At 39.4% G+C, this 24181-nt stretch overlaps 2 protein-coding genes across 9 annotated transcripts in view; both read left to right on the forward strand.

The window, feature by feature from the left end:
• The window catches only part of LOC307249066 (eukaryotic translation initiation factor 4E type 3-like), a 31146-nt gene extending 28471 nt beyond the window's left edge, over positions 1-2675 (forward strand). The window contains exon 7 of the mRNA XM_080025678.1: positions 434-2675. Coding sequence (XP_079881804.1) covers positions 434-483 — 50 coding nt within the window. The 3' untranslated portion in view covers positions 484-2675. The remainder of the gene's footprint in view (positions 1-433) is intronic.
• Positions 2676-5156: 2481 nt separating this feature from the next.
• Positions 5157-24181, forward strand: part of foxp1b (forkhead box P1b) — a 222337-nt gene continuing 203312 nt past the window's right edge. For all 8 annotated transcript variants that reach the window (XM_080025667.1, XM_080025672.1, XM_080025674.1 and 5 more), the window contains exon 1: positions 5157-5235. The gene's annotated coding sequence lies outside the window, so the exon portion shown is untranslated. The remainder of the gene's footprint in view (positions 5236-24181) is intronic.

Here is a 24181-nt window from a genome sequence, read left to right on the forward strand (position 1 = left end):
CTTGGCATGTCTGACCTGTATGGGTTCACTTTGGTGGGCCTTAACTGACCTGGTTTTATCTCTTTTACCTAATGCTGCCCAATTTCGTCCCTAAAGATCTCTCATTACATTTGTCCATTTCATCACTCAATTTGGCCCACCTGATTGTGTTTACCTACTCGATTTAAGCAATGCAGCATACAAAAGTTGGCTTATCATTTGTTTTGTCTGTTTAACAATTGATTTCCAGAAAAGAAAATGTTGAATTGATAAACAAACATCTGCTATTTCATATAAAAAAAATACTGGTATTGATCAAAATGAATTAATAATGGTTAAAATAAATACAATTCCAAAAGGCTCAAGGGGTTCACATACTTTCAAGCAGCACTGTATTTTGTTATGCCTAACATAAGGGGTTGGACTCACCATAAATCCCTCTTGACTCTTTCAGCTCACATGGAACATCATGCCTTTGAAGGAGGACGCTCAAGAAGATATTAGATTGGAGTATATATTTTTTTAAATTCTTATTTTAACCTGATCTCTGTACCTGCCTTGACATAAAAGACGCTGTCTACAACTCTAATCCAGGATATTATTTTGCATCCAGCAAGGAAATGTTTTCAATCTATTTTTATAACTTTTAAAGACTGATGACTTGTTTCATTTGAATGTGAGTCCTTAAGCTCGGAGCTCTTCAGACAATGTATATCCAGCATACAGTCTCATCCAGAGTTGATGAGGTCATGTTTGGGTTTTTGACCTCCTGCACTGTCACCGTCCTGTTCCCTGCACCGCCTTTGGACCTCACACATTCTAGAGGTAGCAGCTAACTAGTCTACTGTGTAAACTGTTTGATATGTAAGCTAGCTCAATTCACACCATGTTGTAAGAAGGTTATTCTGTGCCAAAGCACATTTGTGTACACAGTTCTACAATGCGCATATTCTATATATACACGGTTGGCCATAAAGTTGTGAATTATTCTTGATAAAGTGTATATCTTTTCAAAACGTTATTGATCTCTCTCATCCATACATATCAGTGAAAATTAAACCACATGACCTTTACAAACTGTGTATTAGCTCAACACACAACAGCTTTCAGGCATGTTGTGACTGGTTGTGACATGCTGAACATTAACTCAGATGAAAAGTGCATCTCCTCTGCTCTGACCTGTCTCGTGGTGTAATTCTGATTTTCCACCCGTTAGCCATGATGGAGGGGTTGCTGTTTCCCTGCAGGTCAGAAGTTACAAAAAAGCCTTGATGTTGAAAATTCCTTAATATTTCATAACACAAACAGCTCGTATATACAGATAACAGCTGTAGCTTTAAGGAAAGCCACATATTGTAGATGTGTTAAAGGCATGTTTTTCTTAAGTTTGTATGCTTTGTAAAAATCTCATGCAATGCAAGTGGATGGAACAGTGAGTCTCAAGTAAAAAATTATCAAAATAAGAATCTGCCGGCAGTAGGAAAAGGGACACCCGTGCATTTTAAGCAGGGTCGATCCGGGTTCAAAAACCCAGATCATTGTCTGTAAGGTTTCTACAGAAGTGCTTTCCCTTTCATTACACACTGAATTCTGGCAGTGCTCCCCCGCAGCAGCGAGGTGAAAACACCGTCTGAAAGCCATCCATCCCCCCCTTTGGGAATCAAGAGGAGCTCCTATTCATTTGCTTAATTACCTAATTAACAGAAAGCTAATTACTTTGTTGTGTGCACGCGTATGTGTGGAAAGGCTGTTGCGTAACCGATCAAGTCAGGGGCCCTAATCCGCACGCCAGCGGGACACCAACAAAAAACGGTAATACATTCAGGCCCAGACGCATGGCTGCTGCCGGGCTCATAGATCCAGTATTTATAGATCAAGCCCCTGAAGAATTACAGAGCTCAGATCATGTGTTAAGATGTTTTTACTAACACTGGATGTACATTTAAAGCTTTCTCTAGAATGACACCAGACAATCATGTTTACAACCTTTTTGAAGAGATAGAAAAAGCAGCAGTAATCCTATGACACACACTGCAGGATTGGCTCACAGTACAAATCATTGCAAAACAACACATCCTAATTGGAATGTAATGAGAATAATGCAGTTATTCTATGAGTGGTAATAATTCCATGCAGTATCAGAATGTCACTCAAAGTAAAGGTGGAATCAGCAATTCTGTCAGCGAATATCTCCTCACGATCATGAAAAATCAAGCGTTTATACAGAGCATATGCTCTGTAAACTTGTATGTAACCAGAGGTAACACAAAGGGGGCCCACCGTGGCCAACAACATGCCTGTTTACAGAGCCTCGGCTGCATATGCACGCAGTTTTTTCCACAGTGCACACACAGTACGGACAGGTGGTAGATTATGAGGAGATATTCACTGATTTTGACAAGAGTGATTTTGACAACAAGCATTCTCCAGAATCACTGACTCCACCTTCAAACAGACAATTTCATAAGCCAGTTAAGAATATTGTGGTGGTGTTTTTTTTGTTTCGTATTGTTGATTACGTAGTCTAATCATTTTTCTAAAATGTACTGTACATTGTAAATGTAAAGTTCTCTCAGATCTGGCTCTTGAGGATGTTCCCTCAATTCACGTGTGAAATCACCTCTCCAGCGTTCCAGTTATCAGAGGAGCTGTGTTTGTTGCCATGGCTTCATGGGCCCTGAGGTCATTAAATACAACATTAGAAACTGATGTGTGTCTGTCTGTGTGCTCTCAGGCTTCTTTCTGCATCATGTACACTATGTCTGCACATTGGGATTGTGCTTTCTTTTGTAAAGTTTGCAGACTTTGAGCTGTTGTATATAGAGGATATGATTTTGTAAAAAACTTAAATATATTTGCTATATCACTTTTTTATGTATATAAATTAACCAATATGTAAATATCTAACTATGTATAATAAAGGTAACATGTCATGCACCTTAATAATAATAATACTTATAATATATTTCATTTATATAGCGCTTTTCTCACACTCAAAGCGCTTTACATAGGAATAGAGACCTGGGGCCATGCAACTTTGAGTTTCTAGAAAAGTGTTATATTAATATAAAGTATTATTAGAGGCTGCCTACTTCCTTATTTTATTTAGTGAAGCTGTCAAGTCTCCTCTTTGTTTTTAACAATTCTCTTTTGTCCGATTTGCTTTTTTTACACACACACACGTAATGTAATGCAGGTGAGGTAATGTACAGTAATAGGTAATGTTGTGCATTGCTGTTTGCTCAATTTGTGTCACTGTCTAAATATGAGCACGGACAAAAAGCATAAAAAAGTTTGGTTCTTTCAGCATATTTCCAGGACTGGTTGGTACAGGGTTGTTGGTGTGTCCAGGAGATGGCAGATCAGAAGTTTAACTTTTAACTCCAAAGCTTTATGGAGTGCAGACATGTTGCAATGAGCCCAACTCAATAACTCACATGTTTTCTATTACATTTTGTGTTTGAGTAACTGAACAGTCACAGTAACTCATATGTAACAGCATTTAGTGTATAAGAACTAAATTCAATTTGCCTACGTTGGATGACATCGATACACATTTAATATGAATCATTTTCTGGAACCTATGAATAATAAAAAAACAGCCTATATAAATAAAGGGTATGACATATAGCCCATATAAATAAAGGGTATGACATATAGCCCATATAAATAAAGGGCTTGACAATTGTTGTATACTGTGCTCTGAAAAAGTTTCTTTGATTTATGATTTTAATTTGAAGCTCAATCTGTAATACATTAGTCCAAACTATAATGATGTTTGAATGCATCATTGGTTTAAGGATATTACAGAAAAAGACTAATAGATAGGACAGTGGCACAACAGGGGATTGGGAATATTCATTGAAATCTTCCTCAACTCTCATAACAGATGAAGGGGTTATTCTGTGGGTATGTCGTCATGTTTCCAATGACTGGGTCTGGTCAGAGGGTGGCGCTCTCTACTAAGAAACAGAGTTCCCTGAGCGGGTTCAGTCAGCAGCATTCCTCCCAGATGCAGCCATGATATTGTAATGTGGTTCACAGCCAAATTAACTGTGCTTCTCAGACCTTGATCAAGGATGAAAAAAAAGGACTTCAAATATTTTCTCTTAAGGTTAAATCAATTTAACTTTTACAACGAGTGACAGATTTTAATCGCTGTCATATTGTTTTTCCTACACTTGTTGTGACAGTCATGTTGAAGGGAAAACGGTTTAGGAGTGGGCAAAACCTTTCAACAAAATATAAATAGATAAATACATTGAAAAAAAAAGCCACGTCCCCTATAAAACACTACACTCTCGGCCCCACACGTCAGAAAATAAAACGGCAACAAACTAAAAGAGAACCTAGTATCTACGCTTATTTAAAATAAATAAATAAACATAGTACCACCCTTTTAATAGGACGAGTTAAAACTCCTCACAGTTGAGATTTAAACATCTTTGAAGATAATGTCAAAGCATTTTATTTTTCTGTGTGTGTGTGGGGTATTGGAAGTTATAATAAACCTAAGATTATTTTTTTTAAAGCAGACAGGAGAATTTTCTGATATAAATTCATTCTGGCTCACTTGTAATTAGTCAGCTTAGACATTTGAGCTTTTCTGACAGCCCCCTCTCTCCTGTCACGCTTTGAGCCTAAATCTAATGCATTTCCCCATAGAAAGGACCTTACTAAGTGCTACTTAGTGCTACTGAATTGTACTTGTGTGACCATGATGTTACTTATGATGGATCTGCGATGCAATGAACGTTGTTTACCCAGCAGGTGGATATGACGTCACGGACATGGAACATCAAAACAACAACATCCAAATCCGCGATTCTTCCTTTTTTACTTCTTCTCCTTCTTTTCTCAGCGTTTTAAACATCTAATAAAAACATTAAGAAAAAGGAGCTCGCGCCTTTCTCTGCAAGGCAAGGCTGGGAGGCACACAGCGAGTGTCAAACTCCACGTTGTGCCTTTTCTCGACGTCCTCGGTAAGATTATATATCTCTCTCGCTCCTTGTAGTTAAGTTAGTTAGTTAGTCCCCCCCCCCCCCCCTCCCCTCCCACTCCCACACACACACACACACCTCACCCTCGCCTCCACCACCACCTCGCCGCCCAACACCAAGGCGGGCGGAGTAATATTTTGTTTAGTGTTTACGGTGTGATTTGTTGTCGCGCGTGCACGGGGCTTGTTAGCTCACACGAGCGAATCGGTACCCTCCGCGTGCGCCAGTTAGCAGCTCTAGAGCGTTGTCCATTCGGGTAAGTTTCACTATTATCACAATGTTAACAGTAGCTTTGTTGTATCATATCTAGGTACCTGCTGCTGCTTCACTCTAAATGCACACACGCCGAGTTTGTCTTCTGGGTTTTTGTTGCTGTTTTGTGGAACTGTTACAGTTGTAGCGAAATAAACAAATTAACACACACCTGTATTATTCTCAAGTCGGCTGATTCTCAAGCGCTGTTTAATGACTCTGTAACAAGCGGCTGTTACAATAGTGTTCTTTTTAATGTCATACGGCTGTTGTATCCTCGACTTTCTTTTTGAAAGTTGAATTTGTTTCTTAGTTGTGGCTTCTCACGACCCCGGGGGGAATTCTGTCTTTATAACCCTCCGTCGGTTACTAAATGCTGGTTAGCGAAATACATAATTACAACGCAATTAAGTGGAGCCGTTGAAGTTTTTTACTTTACACGGGGGAAAGGGAAGTTTGAGTGCCGTGATTTCTTTGGAGTAAGACCAGGGAAGGAGCTTTTGTTCCCACGTGTTAGCTGTCCTCCACACAGAGAAAGAGCGGAGCAAGGCATTATTACAACTGCCCCAAACTAAAGGCTAGTTAATAGATCTATTAGAGCTTTAGATAACATGCTTTTATTTGTCTGTCCATCACTGATATTCGAGGCTGTTTTGGTGAGGTTTGCCTTTGCTCAGAGATAAGGCTGTAGCCTACACATTACATGCAAAGCGGGTATTAAGCTCATAGTCAACTATTCTATTTACACCCAAGATTTAGTTATTTTATTTTATTTTATTTTATTTTATTTTATTTTATTTTATTTTATTTTATTTTATTTTATTTTATTTTATTTTATTTTATTTTATTTTATACATTAAAGTTTTTTTTACCTCGTTTGACAGTTGACTGCTCAAAGTTTTAACTAAATGCACTTCATTGAGTCAGACGTGGTGTGGGGTAGCTTACACATTTTCTCAACTGTAGCACTTTATTGTAACATGTGGAAAAATAGTTTGAATTTTGTTCAATTAACAATAACAAAATACCTGGTGTTACTTGAGTGGGTAAATGGAGAAGCCTAAATTGTTTTACTAACATGATGTTACCCTTATGCACTGTGTAAAGGAATGACACAAAACATACTTTACCCGTAGAAATACATCACAAGCAAATAATTTTATTTAGATTGAAAATATTTATTTTATTTATTTATTCCGAAACTATTTTCAGTTTTAATTCACGTTTCATAATAGGTGTATTTCACTGAAAAAGACACTAGTAACTTATATAACAATAATTATGCAGCTGTTAAATTTACTATGTATATGTACATAATTTTATAAACAAATGTCTTGTTACCTTAATCCATGTTGTTTTATTAGTTATTTATAAAGTCAGGCAGAAGCAGTTTTTTCACTAAAAGTGATCATTCTATTCAAGAAAAAATATACAGATTATCTACATCTTTTGAGAGTGAACCGCATGCGTATAAAAATGAAACATACCCCGATATTTTATACAGTTAAATCTGTAGATGGCAACAACAGCAGGACTTAAACCATCTGAAAATGTACAAAAGGGAAACTGCAGCTTTAACAACTATTGCTGGCAGAGCTACCTCCTTCTTGGTCTTTGGATTAGTCATTGTCTGAGAGGGGAAAAAACACTTTTTTTGTAGGAGAAGTAAAGTAAACAGCCTCCAACAAGCCAACCTTGACAACCCAGATTAAGGATAACATTGGAGATCAAACAGTGCTGCTGCTGGGCTGTTGTCATGAGCTGGGCTGTGAGAGAGAGCTGCAGACTATTTGAACAGGCACTGGGGGTTTTGTGTGCTCACTTATGCAGAAATGGACATACCCAAATGCTGACCCAGGTTCTAAAACACAGGATGAACTTTCTTTGCAACTTTTTCAAGGTCTGCTTTTGCTTTCTGACATGGCTGTTACACGCAGACATTTTAGCCTTCTGCCGTTTGTGATAGGAACAACCTCACACCGTCCGCTCACGTTGCATTTAGAAAGAAGATTGGCTGGACTTTCTCTGTCTGCCCCATACTCCTAAATAGATGGAGTTGGCAGGAGGGGTGTGGGATGAAAGTTAAAAAAGCTTGCAGTTTGAGGAAGAGCAGCTGTGTGCATTATAATGACGCAAGACCATCCTTGACGCACCAATCTTTGATTTTGATTTATTTGTAAAAGCCCTTGTTGTTTCTAGTTTGGCCTCTTCAGACTGGGGCTAAGGCTCTTCTGTGGTAAAGGGTTGAACTGGTAAGAAAATAATCAGTCACTCATGCATTCATTCAGTGTAGGGACTCTTGTTCTCAGAGTGGAGCGGCGCTCTCTCTTTCATCTTGACGGCTCAGTATTTGTGAACTCACATTGAAATACCCTGTGCTGGGTACGAGGGGCTGTAAACTGACGGTGCACCCTTGCTCCTCACAGCTGAATGATAAGTAGAGATATTGTGGGTCCACTGTGGGAATAAGGCTGTATTGTTTATTTCAAATGCATTTGCCGGTTTTCAGCCTTCATTTGATTTCAGATCCGAGACGTCCTTAAAAACCAGTGTGCTTTTTTTTGTTTGTCTAGCACAAAGCTAGACAAGCGACAGATGAATAAAAGGGAATTTTCTCGTGAATTAATTTGTCATGTGATTTTTTTCAAATGTGACTCACACATAACACTAAGGGGGAAGAGTGCTGGCAATATGAATCTACGAGGAGCGCGCTCACTAGCCCCGTATATTTACATGAATGAAATTGATAACAAAGGAAAGCAGAACAATAATTCCAGGGTAAAGGTTAGTGTGTCCTGCCCCCTGTAGCGTGCCCAGGCAGACTGCTACTCTGTGTCATTGGTCAGAGAGTGCACAGCTTCAGGTGTGCTCCTCGGTCTCTATGGAGAACGCAGAATGCTTAGGACGGCCATTAACTCATGCAGCCATTAATTACTGTCTTCTTCTGTCATCTGTCCTTAATAAAGGGAGATAACAATGTGCATTCTGCATTGAAGGTGAGCTACGATCCACCAACTTGAGTTACAAAATGGATTTTCTTACTAGTGGTGTGTTTCAGGAATTCAGTACGAAAAATATGGAAGTCTCCTTAGTATATTGTTGTATGTGTCAATATGCTGTAATATGTTAGTGGTTGGCCCAACATAAAGGTAGTGTTGTTGTTTTCAAGCACTGGTCGATTTTGAGATTTTTGTCTATTTTGCTTCAATAACATGTCTTCCTTTATACTTGTAGAAATAAAAGGCCCAAAATATTATTATATATTTTAACCCAGGCAAAATGTGTTTTTGGAAATAATCTGATACCTGAGAACACTTCTGGAAGAAAAGAAAAAAAGCTGTTCTGAGTGAGCATCTTGCTGATGGACTACTTTCAAAGCAGATAAAGATACACAAATGAAAGGCAGTTGGCATTGCACCGTGCTGTGGTTTGCCTTGAGATTTGACAGCTTTATTACGGTAGTGAAACTGTGAAACCGATTCAAGATGTTTCATTAAGTGTTTGAAATTGTTCACTTTCAGGTCTAGGCTTGGTGCTCATGCTTTATTTGTAAACCTTTGCCAAATGTATAAAAGTACAAGTTCATTAATTAGATTAATTGAGTCGCTGGTAAACTTCTGGTAGTTTTCTTCCTTTCTGTTTTCCTTTCTAATTGTTCTCTCTTTATGTACTTAACAACCTGTTTAACAACACACCATTCCCTGTTCTCATTGTGAGTGAGTTCAAGAGGATCTTAGCATGCATCAGTCTAAAGCCTTTCTGAGTTTCTTTGAAAGCACACCACTGTTTTGGGAATAATTCAGGTAAGCTACAAACATTTTTGCCCAGACATGAGGGGCCCAACCATATGCTACAAGCTGCCAGGCCAAACCTCAGCACCTGTTTGTATCAGCTGCCCACTCTGTATGTCAGTCTGCCTGTGTTTCCATTTCCTGATGGATGTGTGGACGATGTGGCTAATTCTCTTATCAAATATGCGTTTTTTAATAATCCCTTATCCCGAAGCTCCTCTCTTTGAAGTAGTTTTAATGGCTCAATATAGGCCCCTGATCTCCGTAGCCCCGAACAATGTTTTTTAAAAATAACAAAAATGTACTGGCTCATGATAGGCCCCTGATCTCTGTCGCCCCCTTCCCACCCCCTCCCCCCCATCACAAACCAGTCGATTATTGTATTTTTTTTTAAATAACATTGTTCGGGGCCTTCAAAGATCAGGGGCCTATATTGAGCCAGTAAAAAAAAGAAAAAAAAATTTATTAAAAAAAAAGTAGTATCAATTAATCGGGGCACCATTATCACACACTTTTAATCGTCGAATATTTATAGATGATCATGTCAGCATGGGCCACATACACTCTTAAAAAAAACTGGACCTGATTGGTCCAGGGGGCAAAGTGCAGGTAGCACCACCTAGTGACCTGTGCACGCCACTGGCAAGTTGTGTGGTTAAATATTGTGCCTTGCCTGCCCAGAAATCCCTTTTCCTTTGAAACAGTGCAGTTAGATATGTTGTGTTTGTCTGTTTAGGAAGTTTATGTTTTTTTTTTTTTTTTTTAACCTTTATTTATACAGGTATATCCCATTGAGTCCGAAGACTCTTTTGCAAGGGAGACCTGTTCCCATTTACACGTTACCATTCACACACACATTCATACACCGATAGCAGGCTAACTATTGACATTCACACGAGGCAAGGTGGGTGAAGTGTCTTGCCCAAGGACACAACAACTATGACACAAGTGGCAGGGCGGGAATCGAACCTCCAACCCTTAGATCATTGGCCGACCCACTCTACCACCTGAGCCACAGTCGCCCCACTACGTTTGTAGTGGTGATGACACTTTTTCTGCCGGCTGTCATCCTCTCTCACAGGTTCCTCTGTTTAGGCCAAACAAACCAGTGTTGCTGCTGCTGCTGGAGTGTTCACTTGCTCCAAAGTTTTTAGACCACAAGACCTGTCCATAACTGGATGCTTAGAGCCGTACAATAACAAGCTTTTATCATCTGTGTGTAGGTTAAAGGTCACATATTATGCTTATTGGCAGGTTAGAAATTGTAAATTGGGATTTTACAGGAAACTGTTGTTGTCAGCGGTGAGGAGGAGGAGACGGCAGACGTGTGAGCTCGTTGTAATATGAACCACGGAACAAGATGTTAGATGGTATCGCATCTTACACAATCATTCACCAAACCAGAAAAAGTTGCTAGATTTGTCGCTGGTCTTAAACTAGCCTAATATGGCGTAAAGTTGCCAACATGTTACAGACATGATGACAGTGAGAAACTGAGATGAAAGTAGGGTTAGGGTTAGGGTTGTCACTAATCACTCGCGGTCTCTTCCTTCTCTCTCTCCTCTGTCTCTCTTTCTCACACACAAAGCATTAATAACAGCATTTATAATAATGATGAAAAGAAAAATGTTGGCAAATTTTTTAGGTTGCGTGTGTGCCCCTAGTTGTAAAAAGTAGTTGCTCTGTCTCAAAAAATGTACACAAAATGCGAGCCATTGGTTGCAGTCTGTAGCCCTGTAGGTGAAAAAGTGCATTTTGCATTACTATAGGTAACTGTTAAATCCTTCTTATACAATGTGAGAATGAGTGGAGCTAAACTGACCCAGACCATTACCTAAACCTGGTTATAGTAGGCAGTGTGCTGTGTAAAAGAAAGAAAGAAAGAAAGAAAGAAAGAAAGAAAGAAAGAAAGAAAGAAAGAAAGAAAGAAAGAAAGAAAGAAAGAAAGAAAGAAAGAAAGAAAGAAAGAAAGAAAAGGTTGCTTATGAGGCAGCACGTCTTTAAGGGCCTCATCCTTGACTTGTTGGCTGTGCTTTGAGTTGGCAGTCGCGGCCCTAATAAGAAACATAACATGGCAGGGCCTGCTCTTCCATCATCATTGCTGGGTGGAAAGTTGGGTGTGCTTTGATCATGTCTTTTGGGTGCATCACTCCGGCTTAGCCTGCTGCTCGCTATGTGATAAGCCATCAGAGTGCTCAGATCTAAGCCGGCAGCTCCGTGGGCTCCAGGAGAGAGTCATGGAGATGAGGGGAGAAGGAGCAATGCAAATTTTTGTTGACAGACTGTTACTGCAGCTGTTCTCTTTGCCTTTGAATTTCAACAATGTTACCGTCCGTCTTCACCCGTCAGCGAAGAAAAGGCCGTGTTCTATTTCATTTCAAGCCCTTTCTTTGTGGAAAAGGCACTGTTCCCTTGTTGTATATTTTGCCCTCTTGGCAATTAAAAACACCTTTAATTAGATGTGTATAATACAAAACTCATGTGATTGAATTATTTTCCAACTGTTACATTCAGATGTGCTCTTAACCACGGTTAACTTGATACAAGTTCACTTTGAAGTTGAATGCCTCTGTTTTGGGCGCTGTCTGTACACAGAAAGTCATTTTGAACCCCCATTATGAGCGGCTGCTCCTAATTGACGGGCTGTTGCTTGTTTATTTGATATATATTTACTAGCTGGGTGGTAATTGGGAAGCGGTAATTACCCAAGATGCAGTGCAGCAGCGCTTCAGCAGAGGTGCTGCTAGCACCACTGATGAGTCTGGAGCACAGATGAAAGTATGCAGGTTACTATTATCATGGTAGCAGGCTGTTTTTAAATACTTGATAGCAGAGAGCAGAGATGGCTAATTGGGCCTGTGTCCCTTATATGGTCTCATTGTTTACTGTGATGATATAGAGTGTGAGATCAAAACCAGGATACTTTTATCTGTGCCTTTTGTTTCCCTTTGTTGCCAATATACCAGAAACACTTAATAGCAACAATCAAAGGCCATTGGATGTAAGGGCCTGGTGGATTTGGAGTCTCTTTTTCTGATGATATAGTTCCTTCACTGATAATGGCCTTGTTAACTGAGATTCATTACCTGTTTATTCACAGTGCCCCTGGATATTGAAGGGAGAGTGTGCTCAAACTATACTGCCTGTGCTTTGCCACAGTGAAGTCATGCTGATGTGGTTTTTTCGCGGGCTATTCATGGAAGGTGGTGGTGACGGTATCTTCCCTCACTCCGGATGATTCAGTTGACCTGAGACTGGGGAGGTGGTGGAGGTGGTATTCCACTTTGTTTGTTACTCAATTCCACTTTCAGACCATCTCTCTCTCTCTCTCTCTCTGGCCCTCCACTTCATTCCCTCAAACACATACAGAGAGATGCAGCACACCTTGTTTTTGCGCAGGTTGCTGTTGTGTGATTCCGTGCTCTCTCCCAGTAGATATCCCGAGGCATTGTTGTTGTTGTTGTTTGCCTTCACTGCTGGTTGGAGTGTGTGGCATTTGCCCTGGCTCCTTGGAGGGGAGTTTGTTTTTGTTCTCAGTGTTGTAAACAGGGCGGGGCTCTGTTCCCATTCCACTCAGTTGGAGATGACTATTTTCACAGGAGTAATTTTTTAGTTTTATTTGTTTATCATTTGGGTAAATAGATTAGCCTGGGACGCAATTATGTGTTGACGAAGATAGTGTGGCTTGTCATTTGCTGCATGTGCTGACAAGATTAGTATGGTATTCAGTATGGTTCTACTAGGCCACAATTTCTATTATATTCTTTTTCTAATTTGTAAACAAATTAAATGTTTAGTTTTGCCAGAAGGTTCACTGTGTGCTTCTGATCCTGCAAAGACCTTGCCCAAATCATACAGCAGCAATCTCAGAAGACCTCTGGGTCACTCATGGAACCAGTCGCAAAATAGTGTTATGGAAGAACAACTGTCGATATCATTACATTAGGTTAAGTATGTTTTGATTCTTATGTATTACAACACAAGATGAAAATTAAGATTTATGAAAATTGGGTTTAATTAATCGTAAATGCAGTTTGAATCAATATAGCATAATCGGCATCATTTCATGTTATGAACTGGTACCGTTAAGTATTCCCCAGTTTCCCAAGACCACACACTGTTTGTGAGGTTGACATAAAAGCAGGCAGTGACAACAGGCACGTTGCTCATGTTTAAAATGTGAGCTGTGTTGAAGAACAAAATTTGAGGTTTGCAAAAAAAAGAAGGTTGGCAAAAAAAGACAAGAATAAAGAGTTGAAGTTGTGCTGATTTCTATTTTACAATAGCATAAATTAACACAAACTCTTGAACTCCTGCTTCTGTACAGTTGATCCCAAAGAGTTAATATACCGACTTAGCTTCATGACCCTGTCACTGCCCTGTATTTCTTATGAATGAGTAAACAACACACGTTTATATAGGGGATGGAAATAATGTTTCATGGTACTGTTTTGTGGCTTTCAAGACATTTATCGAAGTGACTACCCATCTCATCTAGAAAAAGACCAAGGTAAAGACAGAGAGAGAATGAGTGGGTGAGCTAGAGGGAAACTGAACTGGAACTGAAACTTTATTTGGTACTTATTTTGTTCTATTTTTAGGCGCCATAGTTAAAGCATGAGAAAAACAATACATTTTCTGTACATTTTAAAGTGACGTGAATAGAACATCAGTGTTAGATGTTAGTCTATGTGACAGTAGTACTAGTGACTGTATTGGTCAAAACAGGTAGAAAGTTGGGGGCGCTCCGGTGGTGTAGTGGATAGAGTGCGTACCATATTGGCTCCGGCCTTCGTTGCATTAGTCGCGGGTTCAAATCTGACCCAAATCTTTGCAGGTCATATCCCCTCTCTCTCTGTCTTCCCATTTTCAACTCTGTACTATCTAATAAAGCTTGAAAATGCCAAAAAATTATCTTAAAAAATAAAATAGAAAGTGTGTGCCTTACTCTCCAAATATGCATGGTTTTTGTGTATGAACAGGACCCACATTTGTTTCACAATCCATTTATTCTCTTGTTCATATTTTAGTGTAATTTTTTAGTTTTCAGTTGAAGCTTTAGCAATTTTCAAATAATTAATTGTGAATGTATAGACAATATCTAAAGAAATTGCAATATTTTGCTAAAACTTTCCCTGTGACTAAATCCTGAGGTTTTTCATTCACACTCTATTCTGTTTTAAAAATCATTATTATTATTCCAGCATTTTCCTGCAACGCGAACATGATCTACTACAGGTACAGTGTTTGATTGTAATAGAGTGACACTGACAAGTGACATCAAAGTGCCTTCTGCATCATGCACACATTTTCCAGAGTTGCTTTCCTCCCATTCTCACTGCTGTTAAACATTTACTATTGACTGTTTACTGCCTTTTCTTGTACATTTTACAGTACCTGTTGTAAACGCTGCCAATGTGCTGTGGTTTAGGCAAGCATCTGACCTGTGTTATTGGATATTTTTCTGAAAGCCTTTTCATGATGTGTCTATGGAGTGTGTGCTGTACAAGCTTTGAATGTGTTGTGTAAGCAGTGATTGAAGGGCTAATTCAAAGAATCTTAATCACTCCGAAGTGTCATCTTTTTTTTGTGCAAAATTCCCCATAAAATGAATAGATGAGCGGTCTCTTTTTAGAGCATAATGGCTACATTAGAATATGAGATGAATAGTGGATGAAAATGCTGTATCCTTCATGCACTCTCTCTTTCACTCAGTCACTCTGCTCTCTTTCATCAGTAGCGGTCCTGTGTGTAAAAAGACCATGCAGGCCACAGTGAAGTGTTGCGTTGAACTTCACATAGACGTAGAAGAATGGAAAAAGCAGAAGGTGAGAGCAATTTGAGTGGTGAATATTAGAGTAGCTTGTTGAAGGATAGACTGATTCAGAACCAGCTCAGCTAATGTGTGATGTCATGCTAAGGCAACAATAAGAGGTTTGTTTTTGTTTGTTGTTTGGAGTCTCTCACCACCTTCATTGATTGCAACACCCCAATCTCCTACTAGATTCACAGCGACGGCAGCTCTTTTTCCACCAAGTGTGAGCTCATGCCATCAGATGCTGCGTGTTGTTCTCATCAGGGCAAAACCACAGTCAATATGTAAACAACGGTGGAGACACTTTCTCATTGCCTAACTGATGATTCATCGAGTTGAGTTCAGGGTGAACTGTACTTATGGCAGCTTCAATAATTCACTGTGTGATCTTTGTCCAGCACATGCACTGCCACGTACTGTATATGTTAATACTGTAGTCGACTATTCAAGGCCACTTTAATTCTTGTTTGGACTCTGATCCATAAATAAGTAACGGTATTCCAGACCACATGACCACTGCTGTACATATGTAACTTTGAAAAAAACGTTTTGTTTTGTACAGCCATTCTGTTGCTAGCTACAGCTACCCATGTAGAGTTGTATCATCAGTACATAGGTCTACAAGTTAGTTTGCATGAAGTTGATCACTTAAAATGATAGCATACATTTCTGCATGTTATATGTTGATTAGGGCTGCAACAACGAATCGATAAAATCGATTAAAATCGATTACTAAAAGCGTTGGCAACGAATTTGGTCATCGATTCGTTGAGTCGCGCGATTAATAAGTCACTTGCAGGCGCGGCATTGTTTACATCCAGCCGCCGACAGGTTCATGCACGCCCACAGCGAGCCTTCCGCTCGTGAAGGCTCGCTTCACGTGCGGGAAAGCTATAGTGTGAGCGGCCACAGCTTGTATTTTGGTCATATCTGGACTGTAGGCCTATATAAAAGTGTTGTACCTTTGCTGTCTTTGGGTTAAACAAAGTCCTTTAACTCAGTATCCGTCTAGTCCAAAACAACTCTGTCAGCTGCTGCTGCTGCAGACGGTTTGCAGACGTGCTCGGAGAGTCGGCATCGGCGCATCAACAGTCATTCAAAGCAGCGGCAGTAATCACACAACCGAACGGTGTAGAAAGTCCCGCCGTCAGTTAAAAATAATAATCCAGTTTTAAAATCCATGTTAAAATCGGAAGGATATAAAGCTAGTTAGCTTAAAAAAAGTAGCAAACATGTCAACTGTGATGTGTTCAGGCCGGCTCAGTAATATGATTGATGTGTTCAAATGCAACACAAAAAAAAAGAAATTTGAGATTTTGGCGAAACTTGTTTTCCCAGCAATATAAAATAGATAGTAAAGATGGAATTATGACCTGTTTAATGTCCTATCTTGAGCTATGATCATATCAGCAATTAAAGCAATAATACAAGTTCTATTTCAACAAAATGATAGAAAATGATCAATTGTGATATCAATAAAGACTTGGATCGTTAAGGAGTCTTGAAAATGGTATCAATATCAATACAAATTAACGATCTCCTGTCATCTGAGAGAAATTAAGATGATTTAATTTTTTTAACCGTTAGTATTTACCGGTTAAAAATATTATCGGTTGACTGGTTTACCATGGACATCCCTTATATACTGTATAAATGTATATCATACATTGTATTTTTTTTTTGTGTTATCCCAGTTGGGTTTATTATTAATTTTTTATCATTTAATATTACTTTTAATAGTTCCGGGACGTTGGAGCAATAACCTGGTGTTTTGACACTGCAGTCTGCACTGTGAATTTGAAGTAATGTTCAGTTTTTGAATAAAGATGCGACATTTACAAATGTTTCTTTTTTTTATCCGATTCATCGATTAATCGAAAAAATAATCGACCGATTAATCGATTATTAAAATAATTGTTAGTTGCAGCCCTAATGTTGATTTGCCATGAACCGTCCTGTCCCTATTGATTTGCATCGCAAATAGACATAAGGAAACCCTTATATACATTAAGTTTGCCTGTTGAACATAGTGAGTAGTTCTGTTCTTGTCCAAAATAACTTTGTATTTTCTGATAAGACATAATGCAGTTTGTTTTGGTGGTTAGGAGCTTTCTGAATCTGAATTAGTTTCTATTGATGAGTTAAACAATTTGGATTTTCAGAGAATTTGCAGTAAAATCAAAAATATGGCTTATATTTCCATGGCACTAATGTTGATGTACTAAAAATAACAACACCAGCATATCTTTTGAGTATCCATTTACAATAACAATAACTTCCAATCGTGACCTAGACTCAAAGCAAAGAAAGCATACTAATGGCGCTTTTCCACCGCAAATGTAGCTCGACTCGACTCAACTCGACTCGACTCAACTTGGTTTGGTAGCAGCACGGGTCGTTTTCCACCGCAAATAGTACCTGCTGAACGTGGGCGGAGTCGTCGTAAGGGGCTGAAAGCCTACTCCGGAGCAAAGTAGCAGAGCAGAAATTGCGAGCAGTTGTTGCACTATTAACTGAACCAACCGCCAAAAACACGGATGAAAAATGTTTAAGAAATACCCCACTTGTATCTGTTTGCTAAAAGAAGTAGAAGAATATTGCTACGGGCCATTAAAAGGGATGGTTGTTGTCCCGATGTGTGACTCTGCCACACAGTCAGCTGTAGGGATGCGTCACGTACATCCCTATGCACGTAAACACGGGCATGATAAAGTTGGCTGTTTAGTGCCTGTTTCAGGATACGTGTTTTCAAATGCAAGCCGTGTCTCAGCCTGAATATTTTATTGAGGTAATCAGTTCAGTCCGAGGCTTGTAATGTAATCGCTCGCTATCATGTCTGTCCCAGCAGGCTACTATTAGCCTAGCTGCTAGCTGCCCTACATGTCTCCTCTCGTATGATAAGTAACTTCCCCAACAACCAACACTGGGTGAGCTTAGCGAATATATGGAAAATAAATTCAGATCTGTGATGCAAATCAAATGAAAGAGAGCCAGAGAAGGCTGCACGCGGCGTAAATACACTCAAAAGTCCCGGAGAGTTGGGGAGAATAAACAACAGAATGAAGCCGGTAGTCTCTGGCCACTGATTGGCCAGACAATAGTCTCTGGCCAATCAGTGGCCGGCCGTCTGCCGACGTCACCTTTTAGCATCGGCTCAGCTCGCTTGGAACCTAGAGCGAGGCGATACCAAAAAAGCAGCCGCTACGTGGTACCAGGTACCATGAAATTGCGGTGGAAAAGCCAAAAATGCGAGTTGAGTCGAGTCGAGTCGAGCTGATACCATGCGGTGGAAAAGCGCCATAACACACATAAAACACATTTCAAAACACTGTTTGTATTCCACTATCTATATCACAAGGGCCAGGGTTGGTTATTTATTTTTGATCAGTGTGAATTTGCCATCCATCACATATTTCTACACACTGCTATCCTGACCTTTTAAATAGGCCATTGTTATCCATACTAAAGTTTCACAATAGATTTTCAACAGAATTGACAAAATCAAAATATATATCTGTATCGCAATATAAGATCACCTGCTCCTAGTGTTCACAATGGCTGTGTTCGGAAAGCCATACTAACGTCCTCCCTCCTACATACTCACCATCTATATACTACATACTGTCTACTCATAGATCGATTGTGTATGCGAAGTGCGTCGAAACGTTTTCAGTTGAAGTATACTCAAGCAATAAAGAATGTCTTCTTCATCTTATAAGATTCAGGCCGTTTAGAAGCTGTTTAGCGTATAACCGCCCTCTACAGGTTAGATATTGAACTAGATTTTTAGTCCTGTGTTTATCATCTGTGTTTTAGACCTCTTGTTTTATAATCTAAGTAGGCCTATCTTTAAGAACACTAATCACGTTTCGTGGCGACTCAGTAATGAAACTGAAAGTAGGCTAGATATAATATCGCTAATAGCCTAAATTAAAACATTTTTAATTTTTTCCAAGTTTTATGGATTGTACATGTGAGAATGTTGAAATGAGTTTTGTTGGAAGACATCCATGGACGAAATAAATATAAATCAAATCAAATCAAATCAAATTAAAACAGACGGTCAAAACAGCGTCCAAATGAGCTACAATCCTAAATACAATAAACAGTAACATGGCACACTTATTTTTAGGTAAACTCTAATTGATTATTTATAAATTTTTTCACACGTTTATGTTTTGAGGCGGAGGATCCCTCCGACGCTCTCTGTCCGGCTCATCAGACAGCACTCAGCTGTCTGTCAATTGAGCTGGACGAGCCTCGGTGTGTGGAACACAGCTTTCAGTTCTGATCTGATTTTATATAGGCCTACTATCTATGGTTCTGATCTATCTCCACTATCACACTGGCATCACTCATTTCACTTAGTAACTCTAATGTTGTTAGGTATTTGTCTTCGTCTCTTATCTTTGAATTACTGCACAACTGCACATACAGTTGTCAGTGCATAGTTATAGTGCAGAGAAAATAAGTTTCTCACTTTAAGGGATACTCAGCAGTGTTAAAGAATGCATGTTGATATTTGAACTGAACTCCGCTTGGTAAGGGCCCATCCACAACGATATTAGGGCTCAGAGCGAATGCTCCAGCTGTCCCAACCTGAACGTAGCGCTAAAAGATGCTGTCAGCATCCCTCCAAGTGTTAAGCCCCCCTGCGACTGATAAAGACGCGGAAAGAGACCTTTTGCATAACATAAATAGCATATACTTTTCTGCTGATACATGTGAGTCTCTTCAGATAGATTTGGTCAGTGGAAACTGAGCTAAAAAAATTTTTGTATGAAGACAACCTGAAGACAAGTGAAGTTGCAGGCAAATATTTCCATTGCTATCATATTCTGGGAGTGAAAACGTTAGATATTTCTCTCCACTTGCTAATGTAAATGATTTGCATGGAGTTTGTCCCTGCTGATTAAGGCTGTTTGTACTGTTCTTGCTTGGAACCATGCCAGTTGAATTTTCTGCCTTCTATCGCGCTTGGAGAGTGGGGAATATGGTTCTTATTGGGCCGGAGGCTTGATCTCCTTCTTCTCGCTTCCCCCAATCCTTTCACGTCACTCTGACAATTAGTGAGCTCAAGCATCCCCAAATGACACACGTAATTAAAGAGTTGGCATTATAATTACAATGTGTTTATTGTCTGTTTATGGGTTTTGTGCAGTGCATAATGCACTGGGAGATGTCTTTGGTGTAAATGGATTGCGGGCCGTTAATATGCTTGGTGGTAAATGCGATTTAATTTGGTTAACATTTCGATATCTCCTTTATCAGCCCTTTGACGGTTGTTCTGTTTGTCGTCGCCTTTCAATGTAATTTGGCTGACAGCGGAATCTGGCTCTGTAAAAAAAACAAATTATTTAGTATTAAACGGGTACAACGCTAAATGCATGTTAAGTAAATTATGCAATGTATTCCCTTCTCCTCATTGCCAGGCGTGCTGCCACGGGACTTATGCCAGCTTTAAATAAGTGGTACCCAGATGGTATTCACATGATGCCCACTTGGTTACCAAACGGTCCTGGTGAATAAAGCTGACGGCCACAACATGTGTCAGCCGGCGAGCCTGTTGCTTCTTTTACTCTGCATGTGCAAAATGGGTTAATGTTGTGTCACTTTGCTGAATTCTTTGTGAAGGTTGTTTCTCTGGGGGTCATTAATGAATTGGAGAAGTATATATATATATAAATATATATAATATATGTATATATTTCGAGCTCACTCAGACCGTCACCACGGTCTTTACCTTGAATGAACCTATCCTCGAGACTTTGTCAACAAAGTCATGTGACTGACCATAGAGGCTTGGCCCGTCATCTTTAAGAATGTCCAGGTGGCCACGCCTCTTCCTCTTTGCTTAACTGGCCTCATCGAAGACCGGTAAGTATGAATGAGTGAGAGAAAAGTTTGGCACTCCACTGTTTCCGATCCGTCACTTTCGTGCAGGTGCCTTGTGTGTGTCCCTGAGGATTGTATGTGGTGTTTTCCTTTTTCGCATTAAGTAACAGATGGTTACATGGCTAGTGTGTTAACCTTCTTTCTTTGTGTTACAGCCATTTACTGTTGCTTGCTGCTTCAGGAGAGTGCTGTTTGGAAGATCGTACTGTTTGTACCATAGAGTTTTTTCTCCAACAGGAGGATAATATTTTCGCCTTGATTGAAATAATTTAGTCTAGTCACAGTGAGTGGGGTGTGTTGAGTTCCGCCCCCCTCGTGCATTCGTGCTCAGTGTGTGGGGGAGGTGAGTTTTGATTGACTGTTAAATTAACATTATTAACATTAACAAACAGTTGTTCAGTTTAATAACATAAAGTAAAATACCCTGCCCATTTTACCTGTGAGAGCATCAGGCTTGATTTCTGGTTTATCTCCCTGTATGGAAGATACATTGGGATTTGAGTTAATTGTTTATTTTCAGTAGGCCTCATTAGGTGTTGATACTGAGTGTGTGCGCTTAACTGTTTGTGGGTGTTTTCAGGTGAATTGCTTTTTTTTCTTTTCCTTTTATTTTAGTTAGTTGTGGCCAGCTTGGAGTGGCCTTGTTGTTAGTTACCCTTTTTTAGCTATCCGTAGCTGTTTGGCTGTGATGGTTGTTTATACATTTTTGTTCGCAAAAAAACCCAAAAACCCTCTAATGCCTTGTTTCCACCGAGTAGAGCGGGTCGGGTCGGAGCGGCTCAGAGCGGGACAGCTCGCTTTTAAGAACCTCGGTGGTGTTTCCACCGCCGACCCAACCCTTACTGGTAGGGCGGGTTTAGGCTGGACTGCGATAGCCACCGCCAGAATACTGGTCAAACTATCGGGCTGTGGAACAACTGTGGTCAAGCCAGTGGTCTCTCGTTTTTGCTTGGTCAGACCAGCCGCTTCTTTATTTATTCCCCCCGTGTTGTAAGCGTATTATGCAGGTAAACGCACAGAGACGGCTCGATGCATGCCGACAGAGACAGTGAGCGAACAGTGCTGCCTGCGGCAGCTACGTGACATCGTAGCAGTTGGACACAATGTAGCCCACTGATTGATTTAATGACTAGGAAAAACACCACACAATAAACAGTGCTGCGCTCACATTTTTCGCCAAAACACAAGACTCTCTTCACTCTTGTTGAGGTGACTACACACGGCGGAAATTATTCTCTCGACCAATCAACTACGGCAGTGTATAGCCCCACCTTTTCGGCACCCTTTCAGGCGGCTGGTACCCATACGGATGAGTACCGAAAATAGGAGCGGCTTAGAGCGATTAGGCTCGCCTATATCCGTACCCTACCCAACTTTTGGCAAATGGAAGCCAAAATAACCGGAACCGCTCCAACCCGCTCTACTTGGTGGAAACGAGGCATCATTAAGATATGGCCCCACACTTGTATATATATATATAAGTGGATATAAATATCCACTTTAGTTTTTATGTCCGACTATGTCAATGAACAAACGCAAAATGTTTACTTCTCTGTAGTGGAGGAGGTTTGGTGACATCCATAACGTAACTTGCTGCAGTAGCCAACACATGCTGTTGCTGTTTTTATCCATGTGAAACTTAATTAAAAGCACATAGAAATTAAACTGATTTAGTGGGAGAAATATACATTTACAAAAAGAGTAATTTGGACTTCACCATTGAAACAATTTTTAGAGTGTATGTGGCCATTTCTTAGCTTTATATTAGGTCATTCTTTCTACATATTATTCTTATTTGGTAGTTACTGTATTCTTCCTTTGCATAGCTTACAAAAACAAACTGTCATACCAAAGCAAAAGGCAGTAACTTTCATTTCATATTGTAACCCTAAAAAGCAGTATAATGACCAATGTGATAACATCTTTAGTTTGATATTGATAGGCCTTACTGTACAATGAAATTGCATATGTTACTGTTATTCTTTATGTTATTGTAATTATTTATTTAAACCATTTATTATTATATCATAAAATTACTTTTACTTTGTTATGTGTCAAAGTAACTTTTCAAATCAAATTGTATCAATTGCTTTGGGAGGTTTTTGAGCATTTTGAAGCTACTAATATTATATAAAATGAAATAAAAAAAATATAGAGGGTGGGCCTTGCCTTACAACTCAAGCATTTTTTAAAATTTGTATCCATCAAATATTTTCAGTATTAAAACCATAATTTGGATTTTCAATTAATAAAATGACTAATTTTAAATGTACATATCCACCTTCTGTCATTTATCTTTCCGTTCATACAACAATATACAGAGAAAATTCGAAATTTTCAGGCACATTTCGAATGGTAGAATAAATCATGATTAATAGTGATTAATCCACAGCATCCTGTGATTAATCTCATTTGATAATCTCATTTGACAGCCCTACTCAGGGTTTTTCCTGGCTCAGAATGGGCCTTTGGGGGTGAGTACGCGACCAACTTTTTTTGGAGTCCTGACTATGTGCAACAGTAAAGGCTAACGGTTTGTGTATTTTAAGAGGGTGTGGGGTTTGGAGATGGGAGTTTCTGTCCAGCTCAAGAGCATTTCACTGCGTAACCATGGAGCTCACTGACGCTTATGAAATCACAATAAACAACCTGTAGATATGAAGTCAAAATACTAATAATGACTAGGCCTACCTATTTAATACTTTAATGGTTTCTAATTGATCTAAACCATGGAAATTGCAAGAAGGTAGGGCTGCTCGATTATGAAAAAAACCTTAATCATGATTATTTTGAGTAATCACATTGTGTTATCACGATTATTAAAGACAGTTAATCATTGTTTTAAGAACATTATGCATTTATTTGACTTTTAACAAGTTTTTTTTCTAATAACACCATGACTTTGGACTTTAAACAAAGGCCTAATTGAACTGAAAACAGGGAGAATAGAAATAGGCTAAATAAGTGAATAATTTTAAATAATTGAATAAAATAAATATGTCAAAATAAAAATAACCCATTGTAAATGGAGCAGGGTGGATAGGCAGTTGCATTGTAGTGTTGACAGTTGTGGTGGCAGGAGTCAAGGAGCTTTAAACCTCCTGTGTTTTTTATTCATTGATTGCTTGGTCATAGACCACTATGATTCGACTTAAAGTGAATAAACAAATTGGTCGGGATGTTTAGAGGTGCAGATCAGGTCGTATACCTTTTTTTCTCTCTGTCTCACGGTCGCGTATGTCACGTGACTCGCGTGTCCGCGCGTGACATATCTTGCACATTATTTTAGTTTGTTGTGAATCTGAAGTGTTTTCAGACAACACAATTAGTTCAACCTTTATTCTCATCATCTAGAAGTTTTTCATAACACCCGGCAATGCGCAACCTCTCCCTCCTACTCTCTGGACCAGCCGATAGCTAAATTATCAGGTGAGGGAGGGGCCGAGCGA

Source organism: Ammodytes marinus (genome assembly GCF_949987685.1).
Source record: "Ammodytes marinus genome assembly, chromosome: 4".
Classification (NCBI taxonomy): domain Eukaryota; kingdom Metazoa; phylum Chordata; class Actinopteri; order Uranoscopiformes; family Ammodytidae; genus Ammodytes; species Ammodytes marinus.